General features: G+C 45.3%; 1 protein-coding gene across 1 annotated transcript in view; it reads right to left on the reverse strand.

The window, feature by feature from the left end:
• Positions 1 to 2,408: 2,408 nt before the first annotated feature.
• Positions 2,409 to 21,090, reverse strand: part of LOC142803907 (neprilysin-1-like) — a 50,114-nt gene continuing 31,432 nt past the window's right edge. The window contains exons 4-7 of the mRNA XM_075890198.1: positions 15,837 to 16,031; positions 13,677 to 13,903; positions 8,817 to 8,945; positions 2,409 to 3,709 (exon numbers count right to left, since the gene is read on the reverse strand). Coding sequence (XP_075746313.1) covers positions 3,374 to 3,709; positions 8,817 to 8,945; positions 13,677 to 13,903; positions 15,837 to 16,031 — 887 coding nt within the window. The 3' untranslated portion in view covers positions 2,409 to 3,373. The remainder of the gene's footprint in view (positions 3,710 to 8,816; positions 8,946 to 13,676; positions 13,904 to 15,836; positions 16,032 to 21,090) is intronic.

A 21,090-nucleotide genomic window follows, 5' to 3' on the forward strand; every position in this document is an offset into this window, starting at 1 on the left:
TGGTATGGTAGGGCATGATTGCTTAGCAAACACAAGCGAGAGACCCTAACATGAAAAATCATGAGATGCGTGTCATGTAACATTATGACTACATGCCACGTTCATTATGCGCTCGCAGCCGTTTCACTAGCGTTACATATACCGAATTTGTTATTACAATACGTGAATTAATGACCAAGGTATGCGAAAGGTGCAAACATGATAATCATGAGATGCGTGTCATGTAACAACATGAGTACATGCCACGCTCATGATGCGCTGGCGGCCGTTTCACTTGCTTCACTTATACCAAATTTGGTATTACGGGACGTGAAAGATTGCCGAAGGTATTGTCACGGGGTCTTGACGTGGCCGAAGACAGGAAACTTCGTGTTGGGATTTCACTGTTTATTTGGGCGAACCTGTGCCCGGTAAAGGGAAAGTCTAATTACAGCAGCAGTCTTGCACAGATAGCAGTCTCGGACTGATAGCGGCGAACGCAGCGTCGGCCTTCGATCAACAACTGACAAGCGGCGAAGCGCGTCGGTATTTATACCCTTGCCGTCGAATGTTCTAGCGTTATCGCTGGTGGTGGCGTAGGTTCCAGAACAATCTGTACGTTCACACAATGGGCGTGATCTTATCGAAATGATCTACTACAGTCCGGAACCTTCTCGAAACCTGCAGGCGCGGTTTGCGCCGAGAATCGTGTGGTGTTTCGGAACGATAACAAAACTTGGGAAATGGAACGTGGCAGTATGATAGTAGTGCAAACATAATAAAAATGAGATGCCTGTCATGTAACATGACTACACGCCACACTGATAATGCGATAGCGGCTGTTTCGCTAGCTTCACATATGCGAAATTCGGTATTACGTGACGCCAATTAATCACGGAAGTATCTGACTGGTGAGACGTGATAATCATGACATGCGTGTCATGTTAGAACATGACTACACGCCAAAGTCAAGGCGCTAATACACTTCGACGTCACGCGGTGCGCTTGCTCGCCGGCGTTCATTGCGTCGCGTCACGCAGGCGTTGCCACGTCAGACATCAGTCCTGCCATATACTCGCAGGCGCGTGCCACGCTGCGTTGATTTGAAGCATGCGCATTTCAGCGCGTCCGGCGTTCTTCCATCACGAAAAGAGGGAGACGCAGTGTTGTCTGGGTAACGAATCGGCGTGAAATGCAGCATGTCGCATTTCACGCCGGTTGCCATCGGGCCGCGCCGACGGACGCTAGTCACGCCTGGCGTCAGACTATAGAGTGCTTGCGTTTTGCTAACTTAGCGTCGCTGTGTCCAGCGTGCGCGCGCGTCAACGCTACATAGGAGTATACTGGGCCAGCGCCTGGGCCCTTCATGATGCGCTCCCGGTCATTTTGCAAGCTCCACATATACCAAATTTGGTGTTACGTGACGTCAATGGATGACGTAATACACGACTGGTGCAAAGATGATATTCCTGACATGCGTGTCGTGTAAGAACATGACAGCATACCACGCACAAGCGTGCTCGCCGCCGTTTCGCTAGCTCCACATACACTAAATTTTATATCACGTGACATGAATAGATGAGGAAGGTACACGGCACATCCCAACATGATGTCATGTACGGCGTCATTTACCTCATTCTCGTAACGTTGTGCTGATTTTAAAGTGACATATCAATATTTCTCATTCGTGCTTCGCATATCATCGATTCCAACTGCACGTGGGATCTGCCAATATTTTCCTATTTTTCTGATGGCGTTACGGACGCCGGTGGCGGTTCACAACTACGTACCTCGCTGTTGTTGTGATCAAATAATAGCTTTCGCTGCAAAACTCTGATAAACTACCTCAAACTTAGTTACAAAGCTGTTCTGGTCAACTGTCACAGCAGCAAGCACACTCTTTGCCGAAATAAATTACTCCATGCAGCATTCATAAAACGAAAAAAAAAGGACCATCAACTATTTGAACTCTTGAACATAATATGTCACCATGACATCAGTCCACAGTCAATTTGGATAAAAAACAAAACTAAAGCGCACCTATGGAGGAACGTTGTTTTTATCCCAGTTCTTCTATTTGCGCTCAGAAGTACGAGTTTCTTCTAATTCGAGAAATTCTGCATCTATAGCGTCTACGGTTTCAGTCAGGCCTCGACTTTAATCAAAATGCTGGTACGTTTGTGCTACATATCTGAATAACAAACCCTGTTTTATATGGTGGTTAGCGGAGTATATTGTTTAATTAAAGTTAAGTAGTATGAAGCTTTTAGCTGCATCTTCTATGACTAATGAAAATAAGCACTAGGAGGGTATGATTGACTACAGCTAAACTAAAACGTTCATTCTACATACACCTATGGCTGTACGTCCAGGAGCTGATTGACAAAAATGCTCCAGTCAATAACACACACTCATTTTCAAGAGGTCAATTACTTTTCCATTCTTATTTTATTATACAAAGAAAAGTCATCGACGCTCGTTGTAAGCCGGTGACTTGGACTGCCTGCCACAGTAACTCGGAAATTGTGACATCTTCGTTAATTGTAAAATATCATTTCATCTTATAAAGAAGATCTATAATTGCTTGTATGCAAGACATTTACGCACAACAAAAAAAGACTACATGGGCTGCAACAGAAAACATGAATCACAACTCTCCTTCGGAGATCCAGGGCGGATGCCCTCATGCTTGTGATGCGCTGCAGGGTACATACTAGCCCCCATTGCTACCCTATTGGCAGATGCCCTGCTGTTCTTTGAAGGGTGCGTATTTTTTTTCTAAGGCAGCAATGAGCAATTGCAGTTTTTACAAGAAACAGCTTTTCTCGCAAAGTGCTTCAATCACTGTAACACACATCCTGCTATTTTTGAGAGCTTCGTTGTAAACTAATGTCATTATTAGTCTATTCGGCCTAAAATGTGGAAGAGAAACGCATACAACTTGGCTGAACATCAAAATTCAAACGCGTTGTGCGCTACCGAAACGTGTACTTTTCATCTGAGTTCATCAGTGTTCCTGCCACACAGCCCAATGCGCGGGAAAGGGTTTGTAAATTCGGGACATCCTGAATGGAGTATACGGTTTCGGTCAGCGTTTAATTTTAATTCGAAAGGGTGGTACGTTTGTGTTATACATCTCAGTAACAACGCCTGTAATATGTGGAAACTTACGGGTCAGGCTGTTTTGCCGGATTTTGGTGAAGGAATAAAGGTATACAAATGCACGGATGATAACAACCAAGCAAAAGCGTTGACTCCGCCCAGTCATGACGGTCCGTCCAAGAGCTGAAGTTCACAAATTCTTCACCCTTCATCACTTACTCATTCTCAGCACCTCAATTACTTTTCATGTTTGATTTAGTACATATAGACTCACATCGTTGATGCTCATGCACTACCAAAAAGTACACCTGTTATCAGGATTCATCGGTGTCCCTGCATCACAGCCAAATGCACGGGCAAATTCAGGCATGTTCATCAGTGGCACTATACACCGTGAACGGTACGGTGAGTAGCGCTTCGGTAGACTGGCATACCTAGCGCACCATCCCACGCAGTAGTTCATGAAGAACAGCTGATCAGGTGACGCAATAAAGCCAGCAAGCTTAACCCTCTTATCCTCTTCCGGCAATGAATCGTAGGCGGCATAAGCAAGCTTGGTTCCCACAAAGTCAGCTAGGTTCTCCGAGTCCACAGTATTATTCAACGCTTCTTGGCCACCTGCAGTTAGCTGCAAAAACAGTCACATCGCAGATTTATAAGGTTATTTAGTGAAGCGCTGCTAAACATACAACCAAGAAGGCGATTTGGCATGATCGACGTTGTTCTAGAACTAAGTGCACCTTTATCCCGGTACTGGCACAAGCAAGGAATTGAGTGCAAGAGCGGCTCTCCCTCTCGAAACGAAGATCGTGCACTGCTTCGCCACTCGATAGCATACCGCGACGGACGCACTTTTCGAGAGCTGCCTGCACCATGATAAAAAAAGACTCCTGCACTGCTGAAGTCTCGTGAAAGTATTTTTGCCTTGTCCTGTCGCGGAGTCGAGAAATCTGGCAGGTATTTAAATACCTTTGCACATCCGCACATGCTTGTTCTGTTCATGAGACGGATGTTGAAGCACCATTTTGAATGCCTTCTCTGGATGCTTCAGTTGAAAAAAAATCCACAACCCGTCGTTTCCGCAAAACTCACAAAACCTTTATTAGCATTGTCATGGTCGAATAACATTACTCGTGAGAATCTCAGCAGTGGACCTACGAAAGTCGTTCTACTTCTTGAAACATTTGCACGTTCAGATATGCCTCTTAGGCTAACGCCATGACGCACTGGGCTTCCGTACACTCCAAAAGCCAGTGACAAGGCACTCTAGAGAAAGCCATAAAACGCATAGAAGTTTGTCACAAGTAGCAGACATCAGGTACTACTAGATAACTTTAAATCCGACCAGCTAGAATAAAGTAGGGCACATTATCTTCAGCGCACAAAGCAGCTCACAAGTTAGCTTCGAACACCCGTACTTCGGGCTTCGTAAACTGCACACCCTGTGACTCGGCTGACAACACAAGTTACACACATGCTTCACGGCATCACCAATCGTAGGAGAGGTATCTGTAAGAAGGATGTCCTCCGTTTGGTACAAGCACTAATGTGTTGTCGGCTCACTTATCCCGTTCCTTACATAATTTTACACCAGCCCAAACCGAAAATATGAGCATCCTTTTATAGATGGAGTTTCGGGTTGTTATTGGCTTACTTCCAGGGGCACCTGCGCAATACCTCCTTCAACATATGTCCACAATGCTTTAATTGAACTAACAACTCGAGGCCCAGCAAAACTCGGCTCCAGTGCCCGAAGCAGACGCATCAGAGCTGGGTCATTCTTTTTTGTCTTGTCTACACAATTCTTGCAAAACCTAATGAGGCATCATGACATAAACTAGCTGCTCGTCTTGGCGCTCTGATTAAAGTGGCTCCGATTCAACGCAACATGAATCCCCACAGCCATGCAGGTCATCGACGTACCCGTATTCAGATTATGACATACATTTTTTTTGATGGCACCACAGGCGTGCAAGTCTTCTACACTGCAGTGCTATGATACTCAGAGAAGCCAGGGATGTGTTTACAGGTGACGGAACACACAGGTGCCTTTTTGGCATCTGCCACCCTTCGAAAAACCTGCAGTGATCACGCATAAGCCATACCTACCTTAATGGCAATTGCACGCTCTACGACATTGTCACCTGATGATTCTGTAGCAATATTGATAGACTCACAGGTTGCTTGCTGTGTCATCAGTGAGACTTGTGGCAGCGCATACGAAAAATATCATGTCTCCTGTGTCGCTTCAAGCACAAAGTTCAGTGTATATCGTCTGCAAACCTGGACGTGAATCTAAACTTGGAAATCGTCCCGTTCATGCAGTTGCCTGAAGTATGACCCCAAGGGCACCAATTGGAGAAGTATCCTACGCACACGACACACCAACACTAAGCTACTGCGCGACGACCTACTACTACTGACCATGCCGTTAGACATATGCTCGTGATCTTGCACTGTACAGATCAGACATTGTCGTTTGTCGGTAAGTGCAAACTTACTCATCTCCTTGCGCCTACATGCTAAATATCGATCATCTAACACAATGAGCCTCCTCTAGTAACTTTATTGACCTGCATAAAATCGTACTATTGGACGAGGGAATGAATGCCCTGACGCACGGGGCGTCAATTCCCTCGACAACCTCTGCCTTCTTCTAGACAGTCGGCACTGGTCAGCGTATGCGGACAGGGACAGCAGCAGCTTGTCCAGCACACGCGAAGTGTCATACAAGGCCAAAGAGGCCTGGATGGAGCGTTCCACCAAACGGAAGTTTGCTGCACGTTAACAAATATAAGGATAATATCTTTCTCTATTGACTGTATAACAGCTTATCGCTTGATACACTGCCGAAAACCTCGTGTTTTTGAAGCTCTGACACTGGAATGCCTCCGTGGATCGTGCCCGTATGTAATGGTGCGCAGCCTGGCATATCCCCATTTGCTTCCAAGCATTGAATATTCAGGTGATTTTCGAGTTGCCTTGTAAATCTCGTTGTGTTATACATGCGGCCAGCAAAATTGCAAAAAAAAGAAGGAAAGTATTGTGTAGTGCCACCGAGGCCATCGAATTCAGATGCTCTGATAACACGCCCTTTAATTCACCGATTTGTAGCGCTAGCGTGGGATTGTATACTATTAGCTGCTTTTGAGCGGCAGTCTGATGTTTTGACGATGTACCACATTTCATGTTGCCGCACATCATTGTTTCCTGAAAGTGAACGCACGGCTTTCTCTCTTGCCTACACAAATCTAAGTGTTCTGGTACAAATCCGTGTATGACCCTTCAACTTCTGGAATGTAGCAACCACACTGTCAGTAGGGGTTATGTTCAATCCGCTAAATCCTTTTACTGCTGAGTGTCAAGAATTAAAAACTTCGAGCAAGCCAGAAACGAAATGAGTGCCGCATTTATTAGCAGTTGCGAAGTGCTCACAGGGAAGGTGGCTCCCAGCATGAAAAGTGTGGCACCGTCTAGTGGAAGGTATCCTATGGTATAACCCTTTTTGTTTGTAGCTGATGGCAAAGAACGCGAAGCACGTGCAACAGCTTTCACTTCGTCCTGTGTGTAATCGGTAACGTTAGTTGTACAACAAAGAATTTTGTTTGTTTGTTGTGTAAACACCCAAGATGGACCAGAGGACTTGTTCCGTAGTTCTCAAGCACGTCTTCTGTTCCAGGGCCCTCGCTTCTGTCTGATATGGGGAATTTGCTACATGTTTAAATGTATGCATTAAAGTAGAATTTTAGATTAAGTAAGTGCAGTATCAAGGAAAGGTTGCTTTTGAAGTTCGTAAAACTAAGACAATTTTTATTTTGCGGCGCTCTTTCATAATTCCACCAATCAAACTAACAAAGAAAGATGAAAACACTTTGCTCATAATGTTTTCAATAAAGCACGACCTCGTAAACTTTTAAATAACAGCGGAGCTATTACAACTCGATCATTTGCTGCGCGGTGCACATCGTTTTTTTTTCACTTCCTACCTCACATTGAGAATGTTTGAGGCCGCTGCTTCCTGACGCGTAGTGCTTCCTAAATATTTGCAAGATAATGAGATATCTCATGAAATATGAAGTACATAGAGGTGACTAGACTCGAGGGCGCATCAAGAAACAACGTCTGAAACTATGCTCACTGGGAGGTAGCCTGTATGAAGGACCGTGAAAAAATGATTCACCCACTCTACCACTCGCCAGCATAACAAACACGTCTTTTTGTTCTTTTGTTGTCACCTGTAATAAGGACAGTGACTTGGTTACATTATCAATGGCAAAAGTTGGCCTGGAGGTGTGGATATCAATAGTGGAGTACAACAGAGTGGGAAGACTTCGTGTCAAATGGCGATGCATGTTGTTGCGTCTGGTCCCGTTTTCTTTGTGAAGAGTGCAACGCTATCACTGGCAACGGAAGCCCGCAAAGTTCTTGCTAGTGGTAAGCTCACTTCAGCGTGATGCTCTTTTTTGCAGGTTGGAAGCAGTTACATGCATTTGTCAGATTTCGCGAGCCTACTTTCTCAACGGGGAAAAAATAAGCACGACACGCAATCCTGAAATAAAATCATCATTATTAATAAACGTTTTTAGTCACTCCAGCCCACCACTATACAAAAAATACTTAGCGTGTACCGAGTGTTTTTTTCCTGTAAGACGTGGGTGCGCCGCTGAAAGCGATTGCTTTCGACCTCGAATCTATCGAGTGGCCTTCGCGCGCTTTGTAGCTCGATAGCTTCCAGTAGATGCTTTCACTTGCTTGAGATTCATCGCCTTATCCCCGTATTCACAAACGCTCCTCGACTCGACTTTCTTCCTTCTCTTGACAGAGTTTACTACTGCGCCAGCACTCAGCTGAAAATGACGTGGCGATACTGAGGAATCGCAGCAGATTATCACTGATATGCAGTGACTTGCCGTGCCTAGAGAAGGCACTTCCGCCGGTTTTCTCAAGTGAATGTGAAGCTTGAGTGAAGGGATGTTCTAGAAAACGGGGGTTAGTCTTCGACAGTGAAGTATTTGTGTCGATTTGGCAATGTTTTCAAGAAATTTACTGAAGCAACCAATGTTGTGGGCTTAGTCAGTTATGCTCCCGGAATCTCAAAGGTGTGAAACCACGCGTTTATTAGTTGTCTCCTTTCATCTACACAGGGCACTGCATGGCGTGGTGGCAGCTACGGGACACGCTATACAGTAATACGCCCATCCTTTGCGTTACCGGAATACCGGACAGACAAAAACTTCTAATGTCACCCTGTTACGTTTCTTCTCGCGTCGACCATAATTTAGAAGTCTGAGTGTCGTTCTGCCAGACCAACATATCGAACACTCACTATTGCGTACCGAAGACATCACCAGCTACCAACCCGCTTTCATCGTCACAAACTCTAATCATTCATTATCCAACACTACCGTTTTCGTATAGAGGGTATCTGAATAAATAAAACTAAATATTTGTTGCGTTAATAAAACAGCGCAGTTAGGTGTCATTTGAATATGCCTACATATGACTCAATGACATTATAATATTTAGACAAGTATTCATGCAAGTACATGCATAATAATGACTAATTATTGAAACACCCTTGGCAAAAACTTTGTAGTAGGTACAGTGCGGTATGTTCCAGGCTTTCTCTGCGTAACCCCGTTACATTGTTTTCAGATCGTGCTGCGCGATAGTTGGAACATCCCACGTTTGCGTATGTTGGTGTGAAAGCATATAAAAGGGGCAAAAATGCTTACAACTGATCTATGCGATCTACGCAAGCAGAGCGCTCTCTTCGTGTATTCGTTTTTCACCTCTTTAAACTCCCAGAAATCCTTGCGCAAGTGTCCCACGTCGAATGCGTGCATGAACTCGTGGCCTAATGTCTGCAATGTAAAAATATAGAGGTATATAAAAGTCGCAGTTAAGCCCGACATGGTATCGTTATAGCAATTCATCAATGCCCTTTGAAAATATCTATCCAGTCATCAGTGCTGCGAACTGCAATAACATTCAAGTAGTCTGTACTTTAAAAAAAAAGAACACCCTGCCCCGCCGTGGTGATCTAGTGGCTAAGGTACTCGGCTGCTGACCCGTAGGTCGCGGGTTCAAATCCCGGCTTCGGCGGCTGCATTTCCGATGGAGGCGGAAATGTTGTAGACCCGTGTGCTCAGATTTGGGTGCGCGTTAAAGAATCCCAGGTGGTCGAAATTTCCGGAGCCCTCCACTACGGCGTCTCTCATAATCATATAGTGGTTTTGGGACGTTAAACCCCACATATCAATCAATAAAAAGAACACCCTGTGCGCTTAGAGCAAACGCGGGCACTTCTAAGTGCATGGCTTCAAGCACTGGATTTCAGAACGCTTAGCGTCTTCAGAAGCCATGCTTAGCGAATACAGAAGCTGCAGCGTAGCGTGTCAGTTCAAAAAGATACTAGTGTGACGTCGGAGCGGAGACAACCACTCCGATAGATAAACTCGGTATCCGTGTCACTGAAGCCCTGGTATCGCGTGATACTACTCAGAAGATAGAACGGTGGTTGTGGTTGACGTCCGCTGTGCTACACAGGGACCCCTTTTATCAGAACTTTCAGCTGTGCAGACGTAATAATTACAAGACGGAGGCACGATCCTTCCTTGTGGTGATCTCCCGCCCTGCCCCCCTTATTCTGTTTTTTTTTCTTTCACTGAGCACGCTACGGATTTCTCTGCTTCCTGTGTTCGTGTTGAAAATTTGCTCTCATTCTTGCCCCTAGAGGATTCTTCAGCACGCTGCATGTATAGCATGATGGCATCATGCGTACAATATTCCTTGTGTGAACTAGGGCTTTGATGCGTCTCTCAATTTCAGTGTGATATCATTTTGTTCTCGCAATTCAAAAAAGGATTTACGTATAACTAGGGACCTGTGTTTGCGAGGTTTATTTTTCTTGAAAAATAAACCTCGCTGCCGAATATTTCCTTTTTTGTGATTTATCTCGTACTTGTTTTTATATTACTCTTAACAAGGCTGTATTTTACTCATGAAACACTGCTCTGAGCTGCTGTGAACTCCACCAAGTATACATTTCGGGGGCAAGAGCTAAAAAATCTGCTTTTCTTTCCTCATCTTGATAAATAATAAAGGACCCGTTAATATTTATATGTTCAATAAGGAAGAAACTAAGGCTTCTCGTGAAAAAAAAAAATAGAAAGCGGCTACTTTATTGCCTGGGCCAAAGTTACGATGCTTCCAAATCTCGCCGCCAGTCTCATCATTGTTCTTTTCGTCTACTATTTTGAACATTCCATACGACCAAATAGTATATAAAATTGTATCAAAATATGACAACATGAAAACACACTTAGTAGATATTTTAAATGGCTTGAAGGTTTCAACACACAAAGACATGTACAGAAGCACACATACTTGAATACAAAACACCTACGTTTGTTAGCCTCTTTTAATGGACGCTACTATATTTTACAAGGTTGCTGCCAGTGATGAATGTTTGCTATATTCAACCGATGAACATCAGATTGGAAAATGCTGTTTGTAATTAGAAAACAATATTTTAAAATCAGAGCTTACCACATTCATTCGAATGCTGACAAATTTTACTGGCGAGTGTTCATTGGACATTTTTTTAATTCTTCCGGAAAGGCGAAGTCCTACGTTGGACGAAGCAAGACGGGTAGTACTGCCAAGTAATTTAAGAGAGACGGCTGTATTTCTTTGCGTGCAATAGATATTCTAGTTGATTTTTTTTAATAAATGAAGATGCTTGAGAGTTTCTGATGATAAGGGATGGTGCATGCCTTCACTTTTTCGTTCTCACACACACTCATCACACAATGCGTTTATATGTGAATCAAAACGTAACACGGCCCTTATAAAACCCCGCCGATGCATCACAAAGGTTATAACACTAGAAAAAATGCATCATATGTTTCTCGCCTTCAAATATTGACAACCAAGCGCAATACACGCTGCCAGACTGATGACATTGGCGAAGTTTTTTCGAATTATCGTGGCTAAATTACATTCAAATTGTTGCCTTTCTTCACTTAAAATTTTGATTAATGTATCCGATTTATTTGTTCAAGAATATCCTGGATATATTTCAAGTGTATTAGATGAAGGAGTGAAGGGGAAAAGGCAGGTGAACTCCCATTTGCTATATTTGTGCGCAGTGTGTGTACACACATACTGTGGTGGTAGTCTAATAAAAAAGTCAATATGGGTCCATGGGTCATCAGGCTCTGAAACACATAACTAGTAATATCCGTGAATCATTTTGCTATCTCGAAGGCAAGTCCTGCCCAAAGGACGTTTACTCGAGAGTAAGACGCTGCGAATTCGTGTGCTGGCAGTAAGTGCCCTGAGGAGCGGGCCGAATAATGGGGACCAATGCAGCAGATGACGCACTTCTCTACCCTCGAGAGAGCAGGGGCGATTGAGTGCATCTATGCACTTTAATACACAGTAATGTCACTACATATTTTGTTGGAAAGTGCCGTCAATTTTTTAACCGAGCCGCCATGCCATGCACCTCGTCTCCCGCATCTCGCTTCTCAGGCCGCCACTCGAAAAAGGTCACGGACATTACACGTGTTATAAGCATGACATTGCATTCTTCTTAGGAAAGTGGTGAGAGATTGGTTACAAGGTCGGCGTCCACACGGTGGCCGTTAAGGACAGGATAAGAATACGTCTGGGACACTAGGATATTTTGCTGAAGTTATGAAGGAAAGTGTCACTACTTTCTATATACTAGGGGACATTATTTTACAGTGCAGTGCAGCGGCACTAGTGGTCTCCACTCATACCACAACACGCGGAGGAGTGGAGTGAGCGCTCTACCGACGAGCCACCTAGAAGGAGTAAGCACGTTTATTATACCGAGCAGCGAGGCACTGCTAGTGGTCTCCACTCATACCAGACCACGCGGCGGAATGGAACGAGCGCTCTACAGCAGACACCAACGAGGCGTAAATGCCTTTATGATACAGTGCAGAGCAGTACCGCTGACGGTATCTGCTCACGCTAGAGGATGCGCCCGAGTGGACGTGCTCTGGTAGAGTTCTACCGCAGAGTCATTTAACGAACACTCCGAGATTTGGGTGCACGTTAAAGAACCCCAGGTGGTCGAAACTTCCGGAGCCCTCCACTACGGCGTCTCTCATAATCATTGCGTGGTTTTGGGACGTTAAACCCCACAAATCAATCAACGAACACTCCGAGTACAAGCGTGGGTGCGACGACGGATAAGAAACAAGCCCTAACTATCAGCTGCTTCGATTTAAAAAATTAGGTGGACGAGGCATGTACGCAGTGCTATCTCTTGGCTGTGGTCCGGAGTCATCGTAGGCGGCGTTCGCTCACCCTCGGTATTGTTCCGGCACACGCACTCATCTGCGTTTACTGGAGCCTTAAAGGGCCGCTCACCGGGCCCAATACCGAATTTTAGTTAGACAGTGGAAGCTGTTAGGTGTCCGATGAGGAACATTTTGCCACAAAAATTTTTTGAATCGGTTCATTACCAGCGGAGAAAACAGGTTTATTGAAGCGGCCCGAAACGAGGGTGAGAGGAGGCGAGCTCGAAATCTTTGGTGCTACACCGCTTAGCCTTCGCAAGCCAAATCTCTTCCCCACCCTCTCTGGCATCTGACCAAGAGGGGACGTGCGCATGACGTGCCAAACAAGCCCAGCCCCCGAGCACGCGAGCAGCGTTGCTTTGTTGACCAGCGTTGTTTTGTGGCCTTCTGCCTGTTTCTGCGGGATGGTTTGGAAACGCTGGCTTAGACGTGGTAGAGTACATGAGCACAATGAGTGCGGGAACGCGTCGGAGCGTTCCACGGCAGTTGTCTGCTCAATGCGCTGACCACGGGGACACGAACGCATGCGAAATGCTGGCACATTAGCCCCACATCTGGTAGCATTTCAAGGGTGAAAATGAAAGAAAAACGCGCACAATTTTTTATTGGGTCTCATTATTTATTTCAAGTTTTATTTATCTCTTCAAGCAACAAATACATAAACTACGCATGTTGTGTTAAATATTTCTTGCCGTGTCACGTGGTATACTGTTGATAACGTCAGAGCAGACTCATCTACGTAGAGGACCAACGTCCCTGCATTGCCGTGTACGTAGGGCCATTGCTACGCCTACGTGATGCCCTCATTCTCTATGCGTGCGCTGGCAGAGGGGAGGGGGAGCAGCTTTCATCTTGCAATTTGACCCATTTCCGCGGCGCGTAGCGTTGCAAAGTTTGGCAGACGGGATCATGAACGCCTCGTCTACGCATTGCACTTGTCAGCTCAAAATTGTCAAACCTGGTGAGTGGCCGTTTAACCATTTAATCATAACCGATAGCTGCACGTTCCTGATGGCTGGAAGATGCACTTAGGCGTCGAAATATATCCGCGCAAAGCGAGGTTTATTCCGAGAACGAACACTGAAGAGATTTTTCAGAAACGAAATGCGGTCCTTCTTCTCAATTTGTTTTTTGCGGATGTAAAAACCAACAGTTGATTTATTCCTAGAATACGGTAGTACTGGTTAGTAAAGTGAGGGGAATGGGCCAGAAGTTCAGCATGCTTGATGTCTAATAGAAATGAAAATGAGTGCTTACCATCCCTATGCCAGCATAGTTGAGTGCTGGTGGTCCGTACTCGTAAAAGATTGGTTGATGCACATGTCCCGTTGGAATTACAACCGTACTCCCCGTGAAAAAGGCACGGGCGCTCTGCTCGTTATAAAGCCAACTTTTCTGTTCTTTCCACTGATAGTGAGTGTTAAGACGACGACCTTGTATCCATGAGGGGAAGAGTCGGTCGACTGGTACGTCGTGAAGGGGTTCTGCGCATACAAATGACAACACATTGTTATGTGAAACATTCTTAATGCATAGAAGCTTCAGGAAAACTACCTACGAGTGATTCATGATAAAAAGTATAACATTGTAGCAAGACAACTGACGTCAGCATGTTTCATGGTGCATACAGAAGTTTGCCTAGATTGGGATGAATATTCTGGACGTGCGTGGGCAGGATCTCTATGACGGATGGCGAATTGGCTAAAGGAACAGATCAGGGGAGTGATTCATAGTACATTTTTTTTGTTTCGGGAAAACTAGAACAATATTACGAACTTTTATTTTCACCCGAAACATACTACCCGTACAATTGTTTTACCCGAAATATAATAAATGACCTTTGAACACTTGATTGGTTTTTGGGGTTTCACGTCCCAACACCACCATATGATTATGAGAGACGCCGTAGAGAAGGGCTCCGGAAATTTTGACCACCTGGGGTTCTTTACCGTGCACCTAAATCTGGACCTTTGAACACTGCATACGCGTACTGAAAAAGAGTGGTTTGACACTGCGGAAGCAATATCACCTAAATTACCATCGAAGTATTAAGGTAAAATGATTATGTGTCTAATAAAATGCGACAGGCTGCTTTTAAGTTTGTTTTCAATCATAGTGCAAATTTATGTATGTGTTTAACTGTCTCGTAAATATGTTTATATTCTCTGTACAGGCTTTGAGTTTAGGTGTACTCATTCTGTGTGACACTTAATATTGAAAATTTAGAAGACACCTTTTTATGTTTCTTTTATGGAAACCCCATCGTATGTCATCAATCCCTAATCGAAAACAGCAAAACGTAAGAGCCTACACGCCTCTCATGTTATCTCAAAGGACATTGAATGGCAATTACACTTGTATAATAAACATCTGTTGCACGAAAGATTAGTGGCACATTATTCTTATTTCACAGTGGTTCGCCAGCTAGATTGCGCCACTAGTGTTCATCATGCAGCTACGTAAAACACGTGTTTCTGGAAATTGCCAGAAAATCGGAGTCCAAAAATAAAGAGAATATGATCAGATTGAAATGTTAGTGCTACTTGTCACACACAAAAAAAATCAATTTGTCAGTACTCGCTTGAGTACGACGGCGCAGAAAGCCCCGCCGTGGTGGTCTAGTGGCTAAGGTACTCGGATGCTGACCCGCAGGTCGCGGGTTCGAATCCCGGCTGTGGCGGCTGCATTTCCCATGGAGGCAGAAATGTTGTAGGCCCCTGTGCTCAGATTTGCGTGCACGTTAAAGAACCTCAGGTGGTCAAAATTTCCGGAGCCCTCCACTACGGCGTCTCTCATAATCATATAGTGACATTGGGACGTTAAACCCCACATATCAATCAATAAACGACGCCTAAGAAATCAAATATTCCGCCTTCTATATTTAAACACCTGTGTCAATATCTGATGCCGTGAGGTAGATGATCAGATGGGTCCGATTTGCGTCTCTAGGCATAGTGGATGGTAGCTTGTGGAAACTAAAAGCTTAGTTCATTTCTGATAAGAACGACTGAGTTGACTGTTTACGCTTAATAAATACAAAATGTTCACACGCTTCCATGAAACAGCACGTTGGCGATTATACACGAATTTATCAAGAAGTTTGCGGCAATGATCTATTCTACTACATCATACTGCATTGTATATTTCTTATGGTGAGCTTTGGGAAGTGGATTACTACGCTCAGTTATTTCAGTGACTGCATTGAATGCCCAGACCTGTGACGCGCAGAATCACCTCGTAAACTTGCCATATGAGTATTCGGTGCCACAAACACTTTTACCTTGCCTACTCCGTTCAACTGATTTGTCCTTCATATGGTAATTTCCGTGTTTTATGTCATTTTGCTCACTAGGAGTAATTTTAACGGTGGATGTTTAACGTCTGGAGAGCTGATGACAAAACATAGAGTGTACTGACCGTAAAATCTTTCGACGAACTCGGGTTTTATTCGATCTCCTGGGCTTCCTATTAGAACCTTGATTCCATCCAGCGTGTTCATAAAACGTGTTCGAAAGGTGGAAGTCAGCCAACTTGAGGAGTTGAGGGCTTCGGAGAAGACTGCCTTGACTCGAAACACCATGTGCCTCACCTCGTCTAGCATCGCTGGTCGTACTGTTTAGTAGAGAAATACGCAAAAGGCATTCTTCCTAAATGTGCAGGCATAATAGCAGTACAAGGGTCAATTACATTCAGCTGACTTATAATAGAGTGAACATTAATCAAGTGAACGTTAACACTTTACACCGGCTATATTCATCTTTAGTTAACAAGGTGATTTCATTAGAAGTGACCTAATTCTTAGGCAATGTTCAACAAAAATGAACGCAGTTAATTCACTTTCAACAAAATGGTCAGAAAGAACGAAAACCATTTAGCTCGTTCGGTTTTTATGTGCAAGTTGGTCAAAGGAACACTATATAAGAAATAACAAAAAATCACAGCATATCCACGCAGGAAATGATGATGAGTGAGGCAAAGCGTCAGTCAGTCCAGCCCATTGATCTCTACTAAGGGGAGCTAGATGGAGCATTGAGCACGGGGGGTTGAAGCCACCGGAAGACTCCATCGGTGTCCCGAAAGCCACCGCCATGAGCAGTCGCCTGCTGGGGGCGTGAGGGCTTTTATTGCGACAACAATTATAGTCCCTCTCAGCTGGATTTTGCCCCTGGCGTCAGCGTCGAAGTCGGCGTGGGCATCAGCGTCAATGTCACGCACCGTATATGTATACGTATTTACATATAAGAAAACTTATGAAAGGAAAGAAAACACACCAGCGCGCGATGTCGAACGTGGGACCTGTGCGTCGTGAAAGCGAGGTGGTAACCACTGAGCCACCCCGGACCACAACCTTCACCATTTAAATTGCAAGCTACTTGTGTCTACCACTTACCGCTGCTCACGAGCATCTCGGGGGCAAATTGTGTTTTCAGCATCACCCGCGAGATGGCGCAATGAGCGCGCGTCGCGATAAAGTCCCTCTACAATGATTGATATTTTAACGTCCCAAAGCCACCATATGATTATGAGAGACGCCGTAGTGGAGGGCTCCGGAAATTTGGACCACCTGGGGTTCTTTAACATGCACCCTAATCTGAGCACATGGGCCTACAACATTTCCACCTCCATCGCAAATGCAGCCGCCGCAGCCAGGATTCGATCCCGCGACCTGCGGGTCAGCAGCCGAGTCCCTTAGCCACTAGACCACCGCGGCGGAGTAAAGTTCCCTTATAGAGAAAGTAGCAACACTGTCCTCCATATCCTCTCAAAAGTGTCCAAACCTCCTCTCCAAAGTGTTCATCCCTCTTCTCCCAAGTGTCCAAACCCTATTAGTATCCTCTCCCAAACGACCACCGTGCGGGCGCCAGCCCAATTAAACAGCCCACGCTACTTTCCTATCGAGAATGCCTTGTGATGCTCATAAGGCGCGCACCATCCCGCACAGCACGTTCATTATCAGTGTGACACGACATTCTTGATAGGATAGTGGCGAGAGCCGGTTACAACAAAAAAAAACATAAAAAAAGAAAGAGGTTCGCGCGTATTTCCCGGGCGACAGCGCGTGTAGCGGAGAGGTGGAAGGTGGAAGAGGAGGGTGCTCAGCGTGGCGGCTCCAGTTAAAAGAAACACGGTACTTTCCCAAGAATATCCAGAGCTTTAGCATCGCTACATTGCGTGGCGGTACAAGCTATAATCTCTTACGCGCACTTTTCCCGGCTTAGAGAAGAACGAAGCTCCGTCACGCGCCCTTATCTCGCTGTGGCGAAGAGGGGAAGGTCGTAGGCCTTGGACGGCCTTGGGCTTTACCTGGAATGATTCTGCTGTAGTTACAGGGTGTACAAAGGTCACTGCAATCAGTGCTGTCTCCGTTCAAGAAAAGCGTGCGCTTTTCAGAGTCAGCGAAGTAATCAGCGAGACGCTTATTCGCGTGCATCTTTACCTGCGAGTTTTGTCCGTCATTTGTGTGTGAGGAACGTGGGGCATGTTTTGGTGTGCTTTCCATTCTGCGCGTGACCTTTCAATTTGTTGCTATCGCGTTCATTGCTTCATCTTTCCGGTAAAACTGTGAATTTTGAATGAAATGCTGGCCTGTAGATTGCTGTGGTCTTTGAAAATCGGCCGGAATCGTCAACACGAAAACATTTTACACATAAGTACATCAAAACTATAATCAATACATTCTGCGAGCATTTGGTGGTATTTTACCGCCTATTTTTTATGGAGGTGCATTGAAGTGGTTCACACGAATCACGGATTGCGTCACGGATCACTCACAAAAGACAAACCTTTGCGTGCCTGGCTACCATTGCACTCATTCCTTTTTTCTAAAAAAAAAGAAAGCCGTGACAATTTCTTTCTCTGACACCTGTCTAATGTGTGTAAAGTTGTACGTAACAGCACTGAGCCATTATCGACCAGCGTCACTACGGCGTCTATCATTTCTGCTGTCGCGTTAGTCAGCGTTCCAGGTGAAACCTAATCGTAGGGTTCGTTGTATGGACTATTTGTAGATCACAGCACACCACCATTTTGGACGGCGTCGCTACGGCATCTGTTTTTTTGTGTAGCGTTGGATGATCAGGTGATTATCATGTTTGGATATGTCGTTCACCTTCGCCATCAATTCAAATCATGTGATAACAAATTTAGTATATGTGGAGCTAGCGAAACGACCGTGAGCCCCGCTATGAGCGTGGTATGTTGTCATGTTCTTACAAGACACGCGTGTCGGGATTATCATGTTTGCACCAGTCATTACTTTCGTCATTCATTGAGGTCAATTAACACTAAATTTGGTAAATGTGGAGCTAGCAAAACGACCGCGAGTCCATAAAGAATGGCTCATTATACTCCGATGTACCGATGACGCGCACGCTTGGTACAGTGACGCTACGTTATCAAAACGCGAGCACTCTATAGACGAGAGCACGCCTATCTTACACCTAGGCGTTTCGGTGGTATACCCTCGCTCCCAGAGTCGCCATAATTTGTTGCAACTGCCAAGGCGCGCCTCGCTAGCATAGAATGCAGTGGCTCTTAGAGCTTAAAATGCAAAAGAGCACCTGTTCACGCTGCGCCCGCTTATACAATGTCATCTGGGCACCACTGCGCTGTCATTTTATGTGAAAATTTAGCGCAAGTGGAAGCGATTGCTGAGCACCACCTGTGAAGCTCACAGCGCATCGATGGAATCGTGCCAGTAGGGTGTTTTGCGATGACACAGATTTCCATCCACAACGAAAAACGCAGAGTTCCACCGCCTTAGGATATATTCACCATCAGCAGGAAAAACTACGAGCCCAATGAAGTGTACTTGTAAGTACACTAATTGCGTTTATTCAAGCGTTACTCCAGCTGTTTCCTTTTACAGCAGCGATTTGCGTGCAGTATGCCTGTAGTATGAGGCACAAAACTATTGCCGTGCTCTTTCGCACGCCACATGTCAATAATATATTATATACTTATTGCGAATCATGCGTAGATTTGATTGATTGATATGTGGGGTTTAACGTCCCAAAACCACCATATGATTATGAGAGACGCCGTGTTGGAGGGCTCCGGAAATTTCGACCACCTGGGGTTCTTTAACGTGCGCCCAAATCTGAGCACACGGGCCTACAACATTTCCGCCTCCATCGGAAATGCAGCCGCCGCAGCCGGGATTTGAACCCGCGACCTGCGGGTCAATAGCCGAGTACCTTAGCCACTAGACCACCGCGGCGGGGCAATCATGCGTAGATGCACGCACCCCACATGCTTGATACATAAGGGCCAACTATAGCGATGCAAAGAAAAGAAATGTGAACTGCACGGAAAGCATGACTTTCGTCTCGGTCAAACTGCGACATGCCTTGACTGTCACTAGGCGAATTTACACGAGCTTTCGGCCGGCGTCACAGTAGCATTCTAAGACCTTGTACTGGCTGGCACTTTCGCAGCACGTGTGTGTTCCGAGTGCCCCGTGGGCCTGGCAATAGGTGACCGGTATTATGAGCAATCGCTAGGAACTGTGGGACAGGACGGCTTCTGGTATGACGCACCACGTGGGTTAGCAGTGGCATACATGCATTTTTGTACGGCTCTGTTAAAGAAAAGCACCTCTCGGTGCAATGGCAGTGTTTGAGAAGTTGTTTTTTTTTGTTCTTGCTAACCCTGACTGTGACTATGACAAACTACGAAAGCCATGAACGGTAAAGAAACTTATTTATCACAGTAAAATGATCTGCAATGCCTTTATGCTCCTCGGGGATACTGTCAGTTTTGCTAGCAGATCAGTTGACATAGAAAACAGTTTCCATTTTATGATACGTTACTGCATATACAAAAAACCATTTTAAAGATCTCAGTGAATGGCGATCACTGTAGCAGTGTGCTACGAAATAATTTCAGGACCGCTGCTTCGACTGACTTTGTCGGTCGATTGGCATGAAGCTCAGGAATTATTGAGCGTGCTGGGATATTTTTTTTCAGGGGCGAAGCTCCTTAATGTGGCACCCGTTTGTCCGTCGTAGTCGTAGTGTGTAACCAGTCTTGCATTTTGACCTGCAAGGAGGTGCCGGTGGGAGGTTTCTTCTGTGCTTTGTTAAACAATAAAAAGTTCGCGGCGTGCGCGTTGACTAAAAGCCGAATGCTCCTGTCTCATTCCCCATTAGGAGCAATTGGCATGCACATTGAGTACTATCTGACAAGAAAGGGTTGCTACGCTGTCCTCGCTGGGCGTAACCTGCTTGGTTTTAAAAGGTTTAGCGAGCGCTGGGCCGCAGTGCCATGAATACAGTGAACTAGTATATACCATGAACTTGAGGTGGTTAAAGGTGGGAAGTAAATACGAAGTGCAAGCCGTAAGAAAGTGTGCGTGCGCCACCTCTCGTTTAGATTTTGGAATGTCCACTGGATGGCGGTGCTTCTATGTGGGGAATATATGATGAAAAGATGCGAGATGGTGGTACTTGGAGTGTTGAATAGATGGACGAACGCACACACAGACAGATGCATGGATGAACGCATGAACGGACGCAGGGGCGGATGCATGAATGAACGCATGCACAGACGCACGAACAGATGCATGCACGGATGGGCGGATGGACGCATGGACGGTCACACAGACGGACGTATGGACAGAGGGAAGCAAGAACGAATGGACGGACGAATGCTTCGCCCCACTCTCCTTCAT

Source organism: Rhipicephalus microplus, chromosome 3 (assembly GCF_043290135.1).
Source record: "Rhipicephalus microplus isolate Deutch F79 chromosome 3, USDA_Rmic, whole genome shotgun sequence".
NCBI lineage: Eukaryota > Metazoa > Arthropoda > Arachnida > Ixodida > Ixodidae > Rhipicephalus > Rhipicephalus microplus.